The 22704-nt window shown below is 42.9% G+C and overlaps 1 protein-coding gene across 1 annotated transcript in view; it reads right to left on the bottom strand.

Annotated features, from left to right (window-relative positions):
- srrm4 (serine/arginine repetitive matrix 4) overlaps positions 1-14922 on the bottom strand; it is a 49599-nt gene extending 34677 nt beyond the window's left edge. Inside the window, exon 1 of the mRNA XM_053421110.1 lies at positions 14693-14922. Within this exon, the coding sequence (XP_053277085.1) occupies positions 14693-14922 (230 nt within the window). The remainder of the gene's footprint in view (positions 1-14692) is intronic.
- Between the last annotated feature and the right edge of the window lie 7782 nt (positions 14923-22704).

Genomic DNA, 22704 nt, shown 5'->3' with positions numbered 1-22704 from the left:
AAGAGAGTGCTGAGACAAAGAAGTTCCATTTCTCCAACCAGGACGCTGCCGAGCCCCAAGTTTAAAATGAACGCCCAAAAATAACTGTTTAATTACGTGGCTATCAGAGACGCTTTCATGTTTTCCAAAGCAATCATGCCCGACTGTGATAACCAATTCTTTCATCGATGCTAAATGGAAGAAGAAGAAGAGGAAGGAAAAAAGATAGGAAGCCACTAAAATTAGCTCATATTCCAGAGACATTAATTACATTTTTCATATAACTAGGTGGAATATCCCCAGATCACCCCCGATCCCTCACAGATAAATTTAATTAGTGGACAGACTCAACATGCGGATCCTTCTGGGGCTGGAAGACGATGATGATGACGAAGATGATTCATTTGTTTTCAACGTCTCTTTAAAAAACTCATGAATTATTCCCTGTGATTATCAATCACTAACAAACTCTCAGTACGTTTTCATCCCTGAATATTCCACACGCTCCAACACGTTCCGGTGACTTCCACGTGAACTGAGGGTTGTCGGAGCAGATCTGTCCCCGAGTGAAGGAGCCCGTGATTCACTTCCTGAACCCGGCCCATGGCTAATGAATCACCGGCACTGGGTATATGACAGATTCCCTCTCCGGGATGACGGATAGGACCGACTCTGAGGGCTGAAAAGTTAATTAAAATTGGACTTTGGAGGACTTGCCGTTGCTAATGACACTTAAACGTGACTGATTCTTTGATTATTTATGGATTTACAAGACAAACATGACAATATGTGTGCGGTAGATTGACGGCACTTCACAAACAAGGTGAGAACATGTTGTGGGAATCTGAGAAGAGTAACACAGGATGTAGGATTACCTAAGAAAACGTCTTTTTAATGCTACCATTTTACATTGAAATGCATACATCAGCATGTATTTGGTCATAAATTTAAGTATTGAACAAGATTTTATTGCAATTATCTTCAGTCAGACAAAAGCAATGGATCACCCAACATTGGGTTTTACTCTCCATAGCATCACGTCACTAGTAAATCAAATAAGAACAGGCTCGACTCATCATACTGTTAACTAACTTTAACGAACAAGTACTCACTACAACAGGGAAAACCACAACACCATGAATTAAATGGAAACTAAATAATTCATATAACCCTCCGCTCATCACCCCTCCCGCCTGACTGGTTCATCATCAAACCTCTTTATCTACTCCCCTGGAGAATTCATCACGAGTGCCGGCGGTAAACTGCATCTGCAAAGTCATTTCCACTCTCAGCCTCCACAGCAGCCGAGCTGATTACAGTGACCACGTTCAACATATGTCTAATGACTGAGCAGCTCACACGGCTGCTTCCCCAAAACTTCATTAAGGAAAGAAATGAGCCATTCCCAGAAGCCGGAGCAACAGAACCAGTCCTGCCGCTTTGCTGGTGTGATGTGAAAACGATAAGTTTCTCTAATGATTTTTTTCTGTAGTCTGCAAATATTAAAAAACTGCATGGACGATACTAGTTTCTGAGATCGTCCACTCGTGAAAGACAGAGAGGTTTGTTGTTGGGGCTTTTCTATAAGATTGTGACATGTTATCAAACCACCTCAGAAGAAGAAGAAGAAGAAGAGCTCCAAGTTCGCTAAAAGGATCATAACTCCTTCCTCCGCTCGCTGTGACTCGGCCTGACAGGACAGGAGATTTGTACTCTACTTCCTTCTCACTCTGGGAACAACGACAAACCTGTCAGCTCCATTTGTCATAATCAGCTCTCAGTGGGATGCGTCGGACCACCGGGATGTCACTGGGAATATCACTCACGCTGGGAAGTGGCACAGTGGGAAGATGAGTCGTTGAACAATGAGTCCGTGGCCTCTGCACGGCTCTCTGCCCGGCTGCACTGTCTCTCTGCGACCTTGATGTTACCCTTCACTTGGCAGCATCTCCCCCCCCCCCCCCCCGGGATCAGCTTGTTTCTTGGCAGTACCTGATCTAGGTTTGTCCGACGTGGCTCTGCAGTGTTGAAATTTGACTTAAAGCTCAACATCTTTTACCAGCTCGTTGTGAAAGCTGCAACATTTAAGAGATGAATCCCTGAATTCCTGCACATGCAAAACCACAATTTTTGTTCGGGCACCCTGGATCAGTTTGATTCATCACAACCCGACATTATCATGTAGACATAAAAGACCTAGAATGTTTTCATAGTGTGTTCAGACAAACTATTGCAGCAAAAACAAAAGCGCTCTTTGGAGGATGCAAGTCAGTCCGACACGGCATGTTGCTGGTGAGGGTTGTGCTTCTGTTTTTGTTGTTGTGGGAATAAAAGTTGCACAGAGCTTTTTTTTTTGGGGGGGGGGTGAAGCGCTTAGCCAGAGAAATGCTATATTGACACACGGCCTAACACGGCTAATAAGCTCCGATAGCTTTCTCCAGGGTCAGATCTCTGCAGCACTCGCAGCCGGCGCTGTCAGGACCACTTGCTGATGACTAACTGCACAAAGTCATGGGCAGTGGTGAAGTTCTACCAAAGTGGAACATCCACGCTTAAGTTTTTCTGTGCAGATTTATTCACAAGTGCTTTTAAAATAGACGGATTACTGTATTTAAATGTCTGGCTGCAACTAAAACTCTGAATTTTCATGTATTTAATGATTCTGCTCGGCAAACCTGGGAACAACAGGAGTCTTTTTACATGTAACTGAACTAATGCGGCCCAACAGGAGCTATTTACTGTGACGGATTAACTGAAGTGACAGAAAACAGACTGAACCGGGGGTAATGGACATACCTTCCCTCTGTGATCGTGTTAAACTGTGAAGGGTGCTCCACTACCCATGACAGTGTGTCCCTGTTACATTAAAATCTTCCCTTGAGCGGCAATAACTACACTAATGAATGGCTGTGATACGCTGGGAGTGTCCTAAACTGGGAGACGCTAGTATTGAACAAACAGCCCGGACAACCCCCTTCGATGTAATACAGTCGTTTTACTGCTGAAGGGCAGTTAAATTATATTATTGCTTTGAAAAGAGAATGCATAGGAAATTAATTCTCAAAACCCGTGGGTCCGTTTTTACGATCACATCAGAACAGTAAAGCACAAGGCAACAATTTGATTCATGATTAATAAGTGAATATAGAAGATAGTTACAAAAAAAAAACAATACAATAAAGCTAAATGTGAGGATTACTGAACTGGAATCATATGAGGTTTAGTGGTATGAATTTTGCGAATGCTTGAAATGTTTCCACTGATTGATTGAGAAGCTGTTCAATTGTGACATTGTTCTCTGACGCAACATCCACACAAACCTTTGTAAGAGAGAAACACAAAGTAAACCTGGAGTGAACCTTAAAGGTGTCGCGGTTCTGGAATGACACAATGACATTTCGTGTCAAGAAGCTGAAGGTGAGAGCCGAGCGGAGGAAAGGGGGAAGGGGGAGTGATGCCGCCAGCCAATTAATTCCTCAGCTCCCGTCTCCCATCGCATTTGTGACATCAACATCGCCGCAGCTTGGGCCCTTAACTCCGCATCAGTTATGCAAATGGTGGCAATTTCGCATGAATGGCAGATTGTCTTTTTCCTGAAATGAGGATGGGCAGGAAGCGAGGATGAGAGATGGAGGGAGGAGGCTGCTGCGACGCGGGAGCCAGTCAACCTTGAAATGATATAATTTGAGTGATGAGGAGTTGACTTTGATATGTTTGAATTTTTAAATAATGGAAACTAAGACTGCTTCAGGGGTCCGGTTATGAATAAGTGGCATACTTGGCAGAAGGGTGGGGGGGGGGGGGGGGGGGGGCAATATACCAACAAGGCTGACAGTCAGTCACTTGAAGGCAAAAACCGAGGCTGAAGCTTATTGTCTAAATGTGTGCTGGTGTGTGTTTATGTGGACCTACAGTAAATAAGCTGCTCCTGGGAGGTTTCTCTGACTGCAGAGTTAATTCAGGTGCCGGGGGGGGGGGGGACTTCAGCCTATTACGTTGGACTTTTTTTGATTTTCCAATATGCCAACTCTAGGGTATGTATGCATATTTAATGAGGCCTGGCTCTCAGCCTACTGTCATCCTGAGTGATCGTAGTACCTCGTGGCGCTTTCTAGTTGGATTTGGCAATAACTATCTGTCTATCCCCCCCCCCACCCCAGAGCACCACTGATCTTGTTATGATTATGACTTTTCAAGCCAATACATATTCAGAACCCATCTATTTATGCTGAGGTGGTTACCCAGCTGGGAGTTGTCACAAGAGTATGTGGTTATTTTATGTCGTATGTCCTTCAGTTAATAGCAAGATAACCATACAACATATAACTCAGTAGGGGAAAGCAAATCATTTTTGGCTGGACGCTAGTAAGAACAAGAAGTACACAAGTATGTATGGAGCTATAAATAAACAGTAAAGATGGGCATGCAGTGTGATTTTAGAGATGTTGTTTTTAAAATTCCAATTCTCAATGGTCCAGTAGATGCAAATGGCTGCTGACACCGTACAGTGTTCGATTGTCAAGGTACAACCTGACTACTCACATTACACTGTACACAACCCGACAGGCCCTCCGGACCCGTCTGGCTGTTGTCAAAGAAGAAGAAGTTTAGAAGTTTATTTCCTTTCACAATGCTAACAAGAGAGAAACGCACTGCACCGTTCATCTGTGTCCATCTGTGTTCCTCAAACACAACTTAAAAAAAAAATTCTGTAAAGGAGAAGGAGGAAACATCTCTCAGAAGTACAACTCTCTTCAACTGCGAGAGCTTGAAGATTGTCGACCACATTTTCGGGCCAAATCCAAAACGGCAGTAACCATCATAGATTGCTAGTTGTATTTGGTAATATAATCCCCTTTCTGCTAAGTATTAACTGCTGAACAGAGGAATCATGTACTGGTACAAAATGTCCTTTGAATAAGCCATGCAAAATGTATATGCTCGAGGAGCTAGTTAACTTATAAAAAGTTAGCTAACCAGCTAGCTTGGAGAGCTGCACAGCGTGTTAGCAGTTAGCCAGAGAGCAACAATAGTTTGTAGTGACCAAGCTCCTCGCGCCACATTTAGCACTGAAAAGATTTTGATTTATTTAAAAATCTAAAGCTGTTTTTCTTTGAGCATGTAATTACTGCAGAGAGAATAAGCCTGTAAAGTCAAACTCTTCAATTTTAGCGTTTATGTGAAAAGACAAACCAAAACGGCTTCAAGGAACAATAACAACCACTTATCATTATTATATATTAAATTAGAAAACAAAGACTTTCGTCTGACTTGCTGACGATTCACAGGTGTTCTAGTTTTTCCTTCATCGCGGCTCGTCAATCTGTTGAACTTGAGAGTCGTATCTTTTCCCGTGTCTGGAGACGACCCCTGGTTTGTGGAGATCTAACTGGTCGTAATGAGCGAGCCGTCCCAGTCCAGCCACCACTCACTGGTAATGAATCGAATAGGTCATCTCTTACTGCCTGAAAGATTTACCACCGTCAATGTCGAGTCGGCAGAGGACAAAGGACGTTCACCTTCTCTCTCATCATCTTTTATGAGTTTATCCAAAGCTGTACATTAGGTGCCTTCATGTAATTCAATTCCCTTTGGTAAAGGATTTCTATTCACGGGCCGGAATGTGATATTCAGTAAAATGTAATAACCTCGGCTGCTCCGGCGTCCTGACATGTACAGTCTGAAAACGTAACCTTCTTAATTCTTTATTTCCTTCCCTCCTTCCTCTGGTCGATCACTCCATCCCTCCTCTCTCACAGACAGATATACAGTAACAGTCATGCTGCACTGCTCTTATATTGATTCCCTTCCTCCCTTCTTATAGAAAATAATAACAATTTCTTCTCTTCTTTATCATCTCTCTCTTTCCCTCGTTCTTGTTTCCCGGAATACAGAAGCCAATTATATAGAGCTGTTTGCTGGATACACTCCGTACACTCGCGTCAGCTTTAACCTTGTTGTTGTGCGCTGGTCTCTTCAGTGTTGGAAAAAAAAGAGAAAGTAGCCGATATCTTCTTCTTCTTCTTCTTCTTCTTCTTCTTCTTCTTATTCAGTCTTTGAACAAGGTTAAACTATGCAGCAGCCGAGAGAAATAACATCTCATTGAAGTATTCGAGGCAACATCTGTCTGTGTGTGTTACTCAAGAACCCAAATAAAGTCTGAGGGCCAGAGCATGATAGGGCCAGAGCTCATGAAGATAAGAAACCCTCTAATGGTGTATGAAAGATTACAGCTCGTGGGTCTGCATCATCCAAAGCAATGGGAACAAATATAAGTCTTTCCATTTCAGAGATGGGTTTTAAGCACTGATAATGATTCACGCCCTTTGTGTTTCCATCTGTTATATTTATTCTTGCAGAGTGTGAATTTGGCAGAATGACAAGCACACACGCACACACACACACAAACACACACACACCCTGAGTGAACAAATAACACAATTTACTATGTTAATGGACTTAAATGCCACGAGTCCTTTTTAAATGTCAGTGCCCTCGAATTTTACATAAAGTCAGTGTGACCGGCTGCAAAATGGACAAATACTGGATATAATAATAATGGAAGAAAACAACAGATTCAAAATGAATAAGACAGTAACTTTCAAGTAGCGCAATTTTTCTGTTGTGACATTGGAATTAAGTAGATTCAGGCGTAAACACTCCAGACAAAGTGATTTCCCTCTTCTCACAACATGCATCTTCTAGTATGACAGATTACATTCTTCCCCTCATGTAAATGTTCAATCAGCATAAGTTAGAACATGTTTTGTGTTAAAATATTTTCCCCTGTTGTCTTGGTGTCATTGTCAATGTTCAGCGTTGGAAAGTCGACGCAGTGATTCTTTGATACTAAGTGTGTTCTGCAGAATTATCTCCCTTTGGATTTCACTGCAGTAACACTTTAGATTTGCATTCAGTGTCCTGTCTTTTGCAAAATGCATTAAAAACCTTAGAAAACATGAGGAATAATTAAATGTTTTAGTTACGGTAATGTTTGGAATCTTTTTCAATTTAGTCCTGAGCCATATGATCTGAATATTGAGTCGTTAATACAAATCAGAATAACATTTACCAAAGCAATTTACATTACATTTTGTCCAAAGCGACTTACATTTTGAAAACACTCAGCATTTATGAGGGGCCATTTAGGGGTTCAGTATCTTGCCAAGGACACTTAGGCATGCAGAAGGGATAGAGTGGGATTCGAACCAGCAACCTTCTTGTTGCAAAACACCCACCCTATCCCCTAAGCCACGCTCTCCATAAAGTATGGTATTTCATTGTGTGAGTGAACTGGAATGCTTGTTTTAATGACTTCATTTTTATGCTTTGAAATACTTGTGTTCAACGTGACACTGTGGAGAAGTGCTCTTTACACTGAATAAATAAGTACATTTAGATCTTCACCGAGCTTTTTACTGTCTGAATGAAGGACTTAAGATTAATGTAGATATTTTATATATATAGTAGATTCATTAAATAAAATACAAATGATGAATAAATCCTGCTTCATTCACCAGGCTTCAGAGATATAAGTTGGTTATGCTATTCATTCATATTTCATTAACGTACAATGTCGGTTCAGAACCGGGAAGAAAACAATCTACAGAATCCAGAGGAGAGTAATTGTCCATAATTCCATAAATAGCAGTTATATAACAATGCCCCCCCCCCCTCGAACCAGGAAACAAACCAATCGCATTGTAGTTTTTTACAAAAGCACAGATGAGTTCCACGACAGCAGGTGCAGACAGACTTGGAATAAGCATGAAAGAGGATGGTATCAGAACAGTAATGGTGATGCTCTCGCCACACAAGGGACTGAAAGAAATATTCTTCAGAACAAACAAAGAATCTCTGAGGTAGAATTTTTCCCCTGTTGCCTCGCTCACCCTCCGAGCCTCCGTCTCTCTTTCTAAATTTACATTTCTATTTAATAGATGGAGACGTTAATCATTAGGAACATAAAAGGAGGCTGTAATGCAGGAGTTTTTTTTTTTTTGTGTCTATTTTACATTTTATTACATATTGCAGAGCTGTGTAGTGGCAAACACTAAATAAGTGTGAACTTCAAGACTCTGTATATACAGGTAAATAATTTAGGATTAAAAATGAAGTGCAATGTCTGAGTTAGAAAATGAAAGACTGAGATGAAATTCTATTTAAATAAAAGGTAAGGAAATAAATCCATAAGAACATAGCGAGAGCAGCAGTTCACGTCAATCCTAGGTCTGCAACATGAAAGAGAAAAGGGTCTGCTCCTCTGACTGTCATCACACTCGACCTTCAGATTCCTCTTATCAAGTTTTCTAGCCAGAAACCACAATTTCTAGCCTGCATGAAATGCTACAAATGAAAAGGAGAGGAGCCGGCGGCTGCAGGAGGACGGCAGTGTGTGGTATTCCCCCCCCCCCCCCCCCCCCCCCCCCGAGGTGGACGACCACAGGATGGAAGCTGTGATCCCTGAGGGGAGATTTCACAGCAGCTTTGATGGAAAGGGTTAACGCTCAGCTCCTCGCTCTCATCCTCGAAAATGCTGCTGCTGCTGTTCGGCTCTGGAGGACTTATCATGTTGAACCCCCCCCCCTCCCATATGGCTTTATGTGTGTCCGTTTCCATATGTAGTGTGCGTTCATTCCCATATACAGTATGTTCAAGTGCTTGCACCTATATGAGTATAGGTGGACACCTCCACATGCCAGCAATACACACACATGTATTGATTGATTGATTTGTTTCCAAAATTCAGTAATAACTACTGATTTCCATAGAACTTTGTGGGTTAGGAAAGAACCCCCGACATCTTGATGGAGCTTGATTTAGTTTAAGGGATCTATCAGGCCTTGGCGGAGGCAGCGCTCTACTGAGTCCCTGTTTAAGTTATCATTATGGTTATTATGTGAAGGTTAAGCAACGATATATATTCGCTGCCGAAACCAAGATATATTAATATTGGCCGTCTTATACAGACAAAGTTTGGTGGGGAAACAAAGTGTCTTTACAAGTGTCTCTAAAGACTTTACAGTGAAAACATGAAACGTCTTTCTTTGTGCTCCAGCTTCTCCTTTAAACATTTTACTTGTTTTCAAGCCGACAGCTCATAATCAACTCTTCAGAATGTCTCGCTAACGTTGTCTTGGTCTCTCACGATCGCATCCAACTGCTTTTAATCTGCCACATGTTCCAGAGCTATCTTTGTCCCTCTGTCGCCACATTCTGTTTTGTGTTCTTCAGAGTTTATCTCGTTTTATTTCTATTTATGTTTTTTCTCTCGGCTGCAGCCTCGTTTTATCCTTCACGCTGCCTGGCATGATGAATGATGAGCGGCATGAAACTGCACACAGATCTGTGTAAGTTGATTCTATTTAGGCATGTTTCTCTATGTGGCTGGAATTGGACGCCTTGAGGGGTTTTGATGCATGGAACCACAGAATCCAGTAACAATACAGAGTATGTGTGTATGTATACGTGGGTGTGAACAGGATCCAGAGCGGTTCCATCGTCTGATTCATAACCACAAACAAACCTCACATATTTTCATGTGAATAAAGAGAGATTGGTTTGAAATATCAAAGAGTCTTTTGAGCTCCCACTGGGACTCGCTGCTTTCAGGCACAGTCAGTTTCCCATCGTGCTCAAGCTACATTAGGTATTTATCAAGTGCAGTATCATGTCTTTCAGAAATCTATGGATGTTTCAATCCGGCTGAACTAATGTCTCAGCTTGTGATAATGTGACGCAGTGACATTTGGAAGTTACACTTTAAACCTCACTACTGTCGGATATATTATATATATTATACTTGGTGCTATAGTCCAGGTAATGTATTTTTTATTATTATAATAAAAATGGCATTTTTAAAAGCACATTATGAAACTTCTGCATCAAGTGGGTCTCTCAATCAAAACCAATAACAAAAGGCCTGGTTTGATGACGTGGGGAAGCAGCGTGGGATCATAAGTGGTGAAAATCTACTTTTGTAATACAAAGAGGTATGAAAAAACTAATTCAAGCTGGTTCTCTGGTATCTTGCCGGTAGAAAGTAATATGAGCCTTCAGTGTTCAGTGGAACAGTGAAAGCAGCCACTGCAGGTTGCCATCATGGTGACTGCATTACAGTTTAATTTCCCACTAACACAATACAGCACAGCTAGACTACAGTCAATTTTTGGGAATAACACATTTTCCTCTCACAAATTATTCGTCAAAACAATCCACTGCTCAGTTTAAAACACTGCTTCAGCCTCACGTAGCCTGTAACGACCAGTAGCCTCCCAGCTGATTGGTTAATGTTAAGAAATAACATAACAGCTTTTTAATACAGTTATCGTCGTATAATCGACCAGGACTTGAATCTTCCAGAGTGTATCAGTAGCAGGTTTTAATCTGGTTCGACACGATGGATTTGCCGTGCAGTAATAATCCATATCAAATATAAATCCAGTCCACTAATTAACATCTCTGCTTCAGCTTCAACACTTCTCTCATGCAAACCTCGCATCCTGCTTTAAGCCCTGTAGGTGCTTAGCCACAGAGTCACTAGCTGGATTCAAACGGACCGGCAAGTGTGGGAATCAATATCACATGTGAGCCTGTTTGGGTGATAAGTCTGATTCCTGCAGGGAGAGTCCCCATCGTGTCCCTACTCTCCTGTCGGCGTGCACGCAGTCATATGACACCGACACATTCAACGCACACAGGAAAGATACCGAGGACGGAGAGAGATACTGATGTAAGGAGAGGGAGAGAAGTTGGGTACAGATAACTCAGCGATGAACAGAGCAGACGTGCAGACAGAGAGATGTATAACAGCTGACAAAGCCCTCGTCCATCACTAAATGATGTTTGTCATTCTTTCGGAGGAGGAGGAGGAGGAGGAGGGAGGAGAGGGAGATGCATCGTCCCAGTGGGAGTCTCTGACTGCGACTCCATGATGTCTTTGAGACCAGAGTATATATCCTCCATTCATTCATTCCCTCTCTCCTGTGTGTGATCGCTCATGTGTGTGTGTGAGGGAACTGATGTGTGCTATCGAGCGTCACAGGCCAAGGTGACCACGACAGAGAGTTAAACCCAAGACAGAATGTTGACAGAAAAACAAAACCATCTTCTTAAAGGATGAGGATATGAAAGGTTTTATGGGAAATACATGTGAGGCTGGGCCAACGTGACTGTGGAGAGGAAGCCAATGAAATGCACAGAGCAAAGCAGCAGCAGGTTTAAAAGGTTTGTTGCATTTGTAAACAAATATAACACTCTAAAGGTTCATCCATATTAAATATTTGATATGAGCACAGACTTTGCAAATGTGGTAAGAAACCATAAGACAAGTAGATGAAGCTACTTTGCCCGGAAACAGGGACAAACTCTTAAGAGCGACATTAACACAACCTCTTCCACTGTCACAATCTTTGTCGTTGCACAAAAGTTTTGTGACTGCATGTTTCAGATCCGTAACACACTCAACACTGTCGGGTTTAATGCATAACTGAAGCTTGTATATTCCAACTAGTGATGTCAGTGTACAAGCCTCCAAACTTCATCCACAGAACTGCATCTGCCTCCACACACACACACACACACACACACACAAACACACACACGCACACACACACACACACTTTGCCTCCTCCCTTGCAGTGCACTTTCTGCAGCCTGCCATCTGCCACAGAGTTGGACAAGACCCCACTAACATGGCAGCAAAACACACACACACACACACGCACACAACTCTACACACACCGCTGCATATTTAATGAGGAGCCCCCCCATGAACAAAACAGCTTGCAGGGTTATAATGGCTTTGAGCGAGGTCCCACCCCGCTGCATGGAGCAAGTGAACTCCTCCCCTCCTCTGAGTGACTGGCCCGAAGAGGAGGAGACAGGGAGGACAGAGGGAGAACAACAAACCCTAATTACTCCTCTGTGGCTCACGGGCCCCTCCAGCACTTTCGATTCAGGAGCAGGAGCGAGGGAGAAGGAGAAGGAGGAGAGCAGAGAGGAGAGGAGAGGAGAGGAGAGGAGAGGAGAGGAGAGGAGAGGCGACGCCGGTACAAATGGAAAAAAGACTTGTGCTGATTGAACATGAAACATCTCCCTGTGGCTCTCCGTCTGTCTCCTCTCTTCTCTGCCTCTCTGCTCGTTGGACATAATGCCCCCCCCTCGCTTTCACTGCAATTGTTCATCACCCCCTCAGTTATCCACAGTGAATAATAATGTTTCCTCTTGCAGAGAGAGAGTGAGAGAGAGAGAGAGAGAAGGAGAAGCAAAGGACCGAGCCTAAGGCCATGCATTCTGATGGTCTAAGCATTCCCCAGTCACTTTCTCGTACGGCAAAATCAACAGTGCATCGAGGAGTGGAGTGGAGTGGAGGGGAGGGGAGGGAGGGAGTGAGGGAGGGAGGGAGGAATGGCTGAACCTTCTCCTGCATCCCTATTCTCTGGGTGTTGTGTTTGTTTGTTGTGTTTTACTCATTATTTACAATCTGTATCACCCAAGAGTCCCGGTGTGTCTCTCTCCCTCCTGCAAATACACACAGAGGGAGAGCGAGAGGAGAGGGGGGGATGGGGTGGGCGAGTTAGCCACAGTACGTCTGCTCTCTGGGGACGTTCGCTCTTGCCAGCTTCTGCCACGGCGCCGTCTTCCCCGTCCTCACTGTCGGCCGGACCGTCCCCCGTGGAGAGGCCGAGCCACTTGAGGAGAGCTTCCACCTCACAGAGGCTAAAGCTGAAGAGACAGCTGGGCCCCGCTCCAGAGTATCCAGTTATTTTTAAAGAAGGCTGCTCAGTTCATGGCAGCCGGCCACATTACATTTTAATTTAATAATTTTTTTTATTGGTTCATTTGCTGTGTTTCAATTTTTGGCCACTTTTCCCCCCCAAACTGATTTTAATGGTTGGCTGACAGTAGAGAATTGGGGGCTGTGGTTACTGGGTTAGATGAAACAAAGACATATTCTTTCATATTCCTGAAACAAAAAGTGTTTTTCATCATATCCCACCAGCTAATAAAAACCATTACAACCAGGCTATTTGCAGCATTACGGCCCAGCTGTAACAGAATCCATTAAAGACGCATTATCTGCTTCAGTGTGTCTTTCTGCTGCCTGTGCTGATGTCGGATGAAATGGACCATTCTAATCCTCATTAACATAGCTAATTTCACATAAGAGAAGGTTGATAGCGGGTGTCAGAACCATTCAAAGGTCACCGAAGCAAGCCTCGGCATTCCGATATGTAAGTGTGCCCGGTACAAATGTGCGATCCCAAAACAGATCAAGTCGTCAAAGGCAGCAAACGATGGTGGATCATTTGGACGGGAGCAAAGAGGAGGGGAAGAGGGATGAGGAGTGGAAAGGGCAACAAATGTTCATCCGTCCCCGTCCTCCCGTCCGGGGGTGATATAGCTAACCTTTGGACGGGGAAGGTGAAGAAGGTGAGGGGCTCCTTCATCATGGACAGCGGCACAAAGCCATGTCACAGGGATAAGAGGGAACATGACTTTAGAGGCATGAGGACGCTGCCACGTGACCTTTAAAGGGAACAATTAACTGAGCATCACGCTCCTGACGCCGGCTGTGTTTGGCTACATGTCACGTGTCCGGACGCACACACACAAACATAGATGGAACATGTGAATATGTACAAACGTTCATGCATCTGGGCCAAAACTGGACTAAAGCTGGAAACGAACAATTCACTGTAGATATGAAAAACAGACACTGAGGAGAAGTTAATGTGCTTTGACTTGCTCAACTGACCTTTTAGTAAATATCATCAACTGGCTCTTATTAAAAGACCGGATCTGAACTTCTCTAAGAATGATTCATGTTGAATTCAAGAACCTCTGGGCAGTGATGGAGAAGGAAGCTTTGTAGGTTCTGGCCAATCACAGCTGGACAATAGAGGGCACTCGGGTGCCGCCCCACCACCCTCTCTACGTCAATCTTCACTGAATAAGCCTTAAAACGATAGACAGTATATATTCCTTTTAAATGAGTAAGATAAATATATAGTGTACAGTGTATAATCTGCAATAAAAAATGCAGTTACAAATGTTCTACCTTGTCTGAAGTTAATGACAGGTTGTCCATTTCCCGCCTGAGAGCTTTTTTCCCTGCGCCCTAACAGCATTGAATACTAGCACCCAACAGGTGGCAGTAGAGAGGACTCGTCCCACGACCTGAGACGTACGCAGCAGAAAGGTCACAACACATTTACAGATACATTCTTAGTAAAAGGATTCAGAATGAGTTCCTGAACTTGATCGAAGATGGAGACCGAGAGTTGCCGAGAGGGAAAATTGACAAAAAAACGCAGGAATAAAAATCTGATGTTCGAGAAGAACATTGCAAGAGACGGTCAGAGTCAACGATTTTGATCCTGATCATTGGACATCGGGACTATTCTACTGTCACAAACATGAAAGTTCATTCAGCTCAGCAAACAAAGACTTTTTCTTTCATTAAAGTCACTGTTGTAATATCTTAATACTCCTTTTCTAGATTTGTTTGCATAAGCATATACTCCCCCCCTGAAGTACACAATCTCAAGTCACCACTGATTCTATAAAAACAGCCTCGTTCTCATCAGTCCCTCAACAACCTCTCATCCTCAGTTGAGTTTTGGGCTCAGAAACAAAAGCTTGTCAACCCTCGACCACACAGCTGGATATATTCAAGTCAAGTAAAAACCTGAGAAGCTAGAGAACTCACTTGGCCACCCTGGTCCGCGCGGTGATGCTGGCCATGATGACGCTCTCCGGTCTCGGGGTGGCCACCGCCTTGAAAGTGCCCCTCCAAAACTTCTCAAAGAGCTGCTTCTCCTCCAGCTGGTAGAGGCCGGCCGAGCTGCCCTGCGATCCCAGGGAGGGAGCGGGGCCACAGGGGCCACAGGGGCCACAGGGGCCACAGGGGCCGAGCGGCAGCGGACACGGGAGCTCCATTTGTAGTTCTCCAAACCAAACCGGCTTCAGATCGAGTCTCTACTCACTCATGGACAAGAAAAAGAAAATCCCCCAGCTCCACAGTCCCGGAGGTTCTTGCTCAGGAGCTGTCCAAGTACTGAATGAAGCCGTGTGGCGAGCAGCGTCTCTTTGTGCTGCTGCGTCCTGATCGAGCAGCGGGTCAATGTGTCAGCGCGTCTGTCTGCTCTTCACTGGGGCGAGGGACAAAAGCTGACCCTCTGCCACTGGAGCCTGGGTATTGTTCTCCAGGATGAGGGAAGGAGGGGTAAGGGGGAGATTGTGCTCCTCTCTCTCTCTCTCTCTCTCTCTCCGCCTCTCCTCTGCTCTCACATCTGCTGCTCTTTGGGATGGGGTCTGGGTTGGGGCGCCGGGGGTCTGAGCGCTCCTTCTCCTCCTCCTCCTCCTCCTCCTCCTTCTCTTCCTCCTCCTTCCCCCCCCAGCCTGTGCGCTCTCCGTCGGCAGCTTCACACAGAATCAGGCATCACCCGGGGGAGACGAAGCATGGGTTCAGTCCTGGACAGTGGGAGACCAAGTGGTGTCCTGGTGGTCGGAGTGCAGTGGGGTGTGTGTTTGTGGAGATGAGTCCACGTCCACGTGCAGGTGGTCGAGCACGGAGCAGGTGCTGAGGGACGAGTGGTGGCGTGTCTGAGGAGGATTGTGCGTCGGAGGGTGTGTGAGTGTGTGAGTGTGTGAGTCTGGGAATCGAGTGAGGAGCTCAGCTGAGAGCGGCTTGTTTTGTGTCTCTGAGCCTCTGACGTCAAAGTCGGGGGCTGGACGCAGGGGAGAGGGACACCTCCTGTCATCCTCGCTCGCTCTCTCTCTCTTCGTGTCTCTCTGTTGCACTTGTCTCACTCGAGTGTTGACTCAAGGTTCAATTCTCCTCCTGTGGCACCATGAGTTTCTCTTTCTCTCTCTTTTATTCTCTTGTCTTTCATCTATCCATGTTTCTTTCTTTCATGATTTTTTTGTTTTAAATTTTTCCTTTGTCTTTCTCTCCCCCTTTCTTTTTATAAAAAATATTAATTCTTTCGTGATTTAGATTTTTAATGATTCTCTACTCTCTCTTCCTGTTTCTTTCATTTTTAAATGTTTCTTTCTTTCTTAATTCGTTTTTATATTTTCAATGCTTTCTTTCTTTCTTGCTTCCTTTCCTTCTTTTCCACCCTTTATTTCTGCCTTCTCTTTCTTCCATCCATTCATATTTTTACTTTTATCATTCCTTTGTCACTGAGTAGTAGAGTTGAAGTGATTAATAAATGAATCAATGTGTTTTTCTCTGCTTTATATCATTTTAAACTGAACATCTTTAGATCCCGATGGCTGGATGATGGTTCTGAAAAGTTCTATAACTCCCTGTAATATATAATTTTAGTTTTTTATAACAGCTTTGTCACATATTTCCCTTTTTTCTGTCTGTTATACTGATCCTTCTTTCACAACCCCATCACTATTGTTGATGGTGAACAATCAGATTTTCTGTTAGTACCAATAACTGTGATGTCACTATCACTGTGCATGATGACATCACATCTCTTTACACCTGTAGCTGCAGCTGAAAGGAAATTAAGATCTTTGTTTGTGATGCTATTCTTTTTCTTGTTCTATCCCCTGAATGCATTGATATGTCTCCTCTACATGCAGCCTGCAGGATGTTGTAAAGTCTTTCTTGCACTCTTGTCCTCTCTTCTCACACTCACACACACACACTCACACACACTCACACACACACACACTCCATCAGTGTGCTGGACAAAAGGCTGAGTAAATCAGCATAACAAAAGGCCCGGCTCTGTAAGGACCTAGCGGAGCATGTGGCTGACACAACCCTCCCCCGGGGGGTTTTCAGTTCTTCTCCTGTCTTCAGATACTTTTCTTACTCTGCTGCTACACTTCCACTCTCCTCCCCAGCTCCACCTCCTCTTTCTCTCTGCTCTTCTTCTCGCCGTCTCTAATGCTCCATATCATCCGCTGCTCTAACGTGAGGGACCGCGCTTAGAAATCTAGTGAGGGATTATTGATGTGGGTAAAGCTACTAGACTGTTTAGGCTACATCAGAAAAGTCTGTGATTCTGTAAAGAATAAAATGCTATATATAGACGCCTGACGTTGCTTATAAGCTGTCACGTGAAGCAGCTGACTCAGATACTGGATATCAGAAAGACACCGTGTAGAACAACCTCACTTTTGGGACACTAACATCTTTTATGAAGAGGCAGAGGAGTGCTGCTAAACTAACTTCAAGGACTTTATGAATTCATTCTAGCTTTAAAAAACAGTAATCTGTGTTATTCTCATATGTTTTTGGCTCTATGTGACTGACTCCAACAAAGGGTTGTATATTTTCAGTTTGCACACATCGGCTGCTTCAAGATTATGGCAATTTTAGCAGCAGTTCTTTTCCTCGTTGATTTGCAACTTGTTTTTATAAGTATATGTTATATGTTCAACTCCCCTCACAGGCTGATTTAACACCTGCTCCAGCACCTGCCCGGCCTGCAGGGGCTGTCCACCCAGCGGTGAGCTTTCTAAAGGACACAATACGTCCCCACAGCAGCCTGTGCAAAGGACTGATTCGCACCCCCGCAGGTCATAAGACTCCTGGATAAATAGTGTAATCAACCGACAGTAAATAAACTACTTGTATAATCAAACATATACATAAGCAACACACACAGACACACAAGTTAGCAACCTTCACAATTATTATTACATATTTACTTTTTATTATTAGGTCTTTGTAATGAATATTCTATTTTTGTAAAACATTTAGTCTATTACTGCATTATTACTAATTTATAGGTAATATTAGATTGTTTATTACTTACTTAACTATTTGCATCTGTAAGTTTTCACACAATTACACTTGTATAGCCTGTGTGAATAGTTACGGGAAATTAACCTCTGTTACCAAATCGATGGCCAAATTGTGAAAATGTGACAGTTATTTTTAGTTTTGTAGGAACTGGAGAAAACTGGAGCTGTTCTATGTACTGGAGATGTGATTCCTTCTGATGGGGCAGCATGATAACACCAGCCTGACATAAAGAAGAATAACAAAGACCTACACAGTAGACAGCAACTCGTGGAATAGAGGCAATTGTTGGCGCCAGGACAAAAATCACAACTATAGTAAGATACCATTGAATCGAAATATAACATTCATATTTCCAGTTTTCACCCTATTCTACTTCCACCATGTCCGTGGAATGTCAATGGTACTGGTGCTCAAACATCTGGTGTTGTGACATCCTTAATGCAGATTATAAATAAATTTACCTCGGTTCACATTAACGGGAGATATTGCTATAAATAAGATTTGTACAGGTTTCTATTTGCATCCAGGATGAACGTGGATAATCACACGATATTCCCTCGCTGTGAGTGTAAACAAGGTGCGGTAAACAAAAGTTTTCACACACTGTACCGACCATGCTGTAATGTGAACTTCTCTCTTTTCCCCTGATGAGGAGTTGTAGGCATGGGCGGGAATTAATATCTCTGCCTGCTAATAGATATGCATGGAGACCTAGTGCGGTACCTGGTCGGGATTGATAATGCATATATTAGCTGATAACACGAAACCTTGATGTATGACAATGCCAGCCACTTATGATAAGTGGCTGCTTCATCAGTGTGCTTTGCATAAAGATGTAGCAGAGGCGCTCTCGAATCAAACCACGGGGCAGAGACGCCGCAGCTCCGGCAAAACACGGAATATGTTTCGTTTATGGTGGTGAATGTCAAACAGACGCTTCTGCTGTGAGACGAAGCCGGGGTTATATTGGAGGGCTGTGCCGGGGGCGATGGGGTGGACTTCCTCCTGCTGAGTGGTTTTATGAAGTGCTTTTGCCAGCAGTGGTTTTATATGGAAAGTTGAGCTGAAGGACACAACGCTGCCGCGGCAAAAGTAATTAAACTGCGGAGTGACAACCATTTCATGTGTTGGCCTTGGTATTTTCATGGAGAGAATTGCACTTAGGGACAGTAATTAGTTTTGAAGTGATACACAGCTACATGTAGTATAAGAGACTTAACGCTGTTCGTCATAATTGGTCCGTAATTGACATTTATGCGCTCACGGTAAAGACAACACATCAATACAACATCAAAACATAACTTAATCTCTGACTGAGCTACTTTGCATCTCGCGCCACAACAAGTGAACGACTTGTTCAAAAAGAAAATGAACTGACTTCCCAAGAAAGCTGTAAGAAGAGGTTCTGAGGGGGCTGCAGCACCCCCTACTGACATGGGGTGTAACTGCAAGAAATATAATTCCACTTTTAAATTCATAGCACAGAACCAATGAATGCCAGGTTGAAACACAGCGTCATTAACTACACTATCCTCTGGGTTAGCTGATACATTTAAGCTGCAGAGTAGAATGGCTCAGACTCAGTAGAGCTCCAAGGCCCAACAGTTCCTTCAAATTCAATCTTTGGCCTGTAACCAGCTTGAGTTCTCTAAGAAGTTCGGACAAATGATTGGACAAATGATCGCACACACGGTAGCGCCCCTCCATCTTCTCAGCAAAACAACGAAACATCACCGAGCTACTCTACTGATGACGAACAAACAAATAGTTACAGACATATTTATATATCCCTATACCTTCAAACAAGTTTCGATAAAAGCGGTTGAGTAGTTATTGCGTAAAATAAACAAACTGACAAAGAGCAATGAAAACAAAACCTCCTCGGAGCCGGTAATGAGCGTGAAGTGCATCCTTTCAAACCAAATCACAAATGAGTGGATTTTTTTGTTAAGCAGCAGGGGGAATATATGAAAAGTTATTGGCGAGGCTTGATGGCTTTGCAGCGTCAGATCTCCGAGAAAAACAGTAATTGTTTTTGTTAGAGGAGCTGGATTCATCTTTATGGATTTTTTTTTTTAAGTCACAATCTCGCAATCTATACAACAAGAAAGGGAAAAAGGCAAATTGTTCAGAAACGTAATGTTCCTTTCTTTTTTTTTTTACCAATGAGAGTTAAAGTCGATAAGTTTCTTTTTGTGCCTCTTCTGCACACTGATGCATAATAAAAGTTATTCTTGCTCTCTGGAGAACTGACTGAAAAGTTTTACGTCATCCTTTATTTCAAATAGAGAGAAAACAGAGGAGTATTTTCTTTTCACCGCATTGTTCATTTCTTTTTCATTTTCACTTTCAGCACGCACACCTCCGCATAACTTCAATAGAAGTCAACCACTGGTATTATCTGGGGATGAGCTGTCACGGCAGCGTTCAGAGCAGCAAAGCTTACTTTTAAAAAAAAGTTTTTTCATAATAGAAATAATGTTTTTTCTCTCTCTGTGTGTTTAGTCATGATTTCAGGGTGTTTGAACTTTAGAGCTCCGTTAATTAGCCGTGAAAACTCAAACAAATGTGAAACTTGGAGAAATGGTCAATAAACAACTTCTGGTTCCTGAACATGTGTGATTCATCTTTTTGTCGGAGCATCTTTTTATATATTTATTCTCTCTGGTTGGATCCTGTGAGTACTTCTGTAGGAGCCGATGTTTCCTTATAGGAAGTCGAACACAAACACATCTCGGCTTTAGCTGCACCCACATAATATTTTGCCTCATCATGCATCATGAAAAGGTGTGTAACAGATCGTCAAGCTGCAGTTCTTACTTCTTCAGAACAGATTGGCCTGGAGATGTAATATCAGATAAGACTCAATCGTCCGTTCACACAGAAATTTGTCTTTCATTCACATGCTGCAACAATTACAGCCTCCAGATCAGCAGGAGAGCAAGAGAGAGATTTATGATATGTAGAAATGTGAAAGAAGGGGGACATTGAATTGGTGTTTGCAGACTGTTTTGACAAGTATTCATTTTTGAGAGGATCAATATCCAACAGCAGATGTTTACTGACTAAATGTCAGAGGTGATAATTGGGAAAAAGAAGAATTAGGTTAGAAAAGAGAAGAGAAGAGAAACAAACACGCATTTTATTTGAAAATCTCTAATAAGTGTCAACAACATAGACTGTATGTAAAGATGGGCATCTACCAAAAGTGAAGTCAAAAAATCTGGATCGCCCCCTGGTGGCTGGAGGTAGTACATGTTGTAAACATGTACTACCTCCATGCTTGCAGATGGAGCACTGACCAAACTAGAAAAATATATAAAAAATATACGACATGAACGACCTTGAACAACATTTTTGACCTTCCAAAAATGAAGCCGAAACATCATGATTGCCCCTGGTGGACATTTTAGGTTGTTCTAATCCCAATGATGTATTTTCCAGTGCTCATTTTCAAGTAAGAGCAGTTTTAATTAGATACTTGATTGACAGCTGAGACTGAATAATGATTCATCGAGTGTGATTATTGACAGGAACTTATTTCACCTGTCAATCATGACAACAAATTATTTATTGTAAGTATTTTTACTTAAGTTTGGTTCATGTCCCATCCAATAACATGGTGGAGGCAGGTTCTATGACCTGTACCAAAGCCAGCCACCAGGGGGTGATCAAGATTATTTGGTTTCACTTCTCGGGAGCAGTCATGTCCTCCATCTTTATAAGTCTTGATTTTTTTAGACAATTTTTAGTTTCGGATTGACCGTATTTATATCATCCTCTGTTGTATCTGAAAGTAAATACACACGTTAAACTGTCCGATGAAAGTTCGAACAACAGGAGAGTGTTTAAAACCAACCTCTGCACCATGCACACGGCAGCAGCCACTCAGGGTGGGGGGGGGGGCGGAATAATGCCGGTGTGTTTGTTAAACTGAACCCTGCATCATCCAGACACGCACAAACAACAGCACCACTATCTCAATGATGGATTTGTCTTCACGGAGAAGCAGAGCAGAATGATTGGAGATGTAGTGAGATGTTGCTTTACTGAATATTTATATTAGCATATCATTCAGGGTGTAAATGGATTCCCATCTCCCTATCAGCGCTGTCACAGAGAGAGAGAGAGGGCTGGACTTGTGTAGGAAAGTGTCTCAGCAGTCAGTCTCTCTGGGTAATTACCCATCATCCTGCAGCTCATAACTCCTCTTCCTCCATCGAGTTGCAGAGATACAATAAAGATGATTCCTCACAACCAGCCTGAATCTAATGTGCAGGGGGGAGGGGGGGGGGGGCTTAATGCATGTTCAGGTTAATAGAAATATGAAAAGTAGTTTGTTAACCACAGAACGAGTGAAAGGCATCAGAGTGGTGATACATATCCTGGATGCACTGTAGATACACGATCAGGCAATGCCAACTTGTTTTTTTATACCTTAATATTTCATGAGGACATTATCGTAACATGATTAAATGACAAACTACTGTTTAATCTACACAAGCTGTAGATGGTGTCTCCCTCCTCACTCCCTTACTGACACGTACACGACTTAAAACTTACTTTTTGTTTGTTTGATCGCTGTAGAGTTTATGTGACACGTATCTACACTCATTTAAAAAAGTTAAAATTAATCATTGATTAAACGTAATCGAGGTAAACATTTGAAATAATCGTGATATTGATGTGAAGTCATATCGCTCAGCCCTAATATGATTTCCTGATTTCATCGTGACGTCATCATTTGTTTGATTTACATAAGCTTTCGTCTATCGTCAAATGACTGGAAAAATCCATCGTTAAACTACGCATGATATTATTTTCTCTCTTCTTCATATGATGGGGAATCCTTTTTCTGATCAATATAAACTCAATATATTGATCAGACGATTACCAGATAACCTTGAACGTAATATTCCCTCCAAGTTGGATGAAAATCCATCGAT

This window comes from Pleuronectes platessa, chromosome 4, assembly GCF_947347685.1.
Source record: "Pleuronectes platessa chromosome 4, fPlePla1.1, whole genome shotgun sequence".
NCBI lineage: Eukaryota > Metazoa > Chordata > Actinopteri > Pleuronectiformes > Pleuronectidae > Pleuronectes > Pleuronectes platessa.
This window is presented reverse-complemented; position numbering and strand designations above follow the sequence as displayed.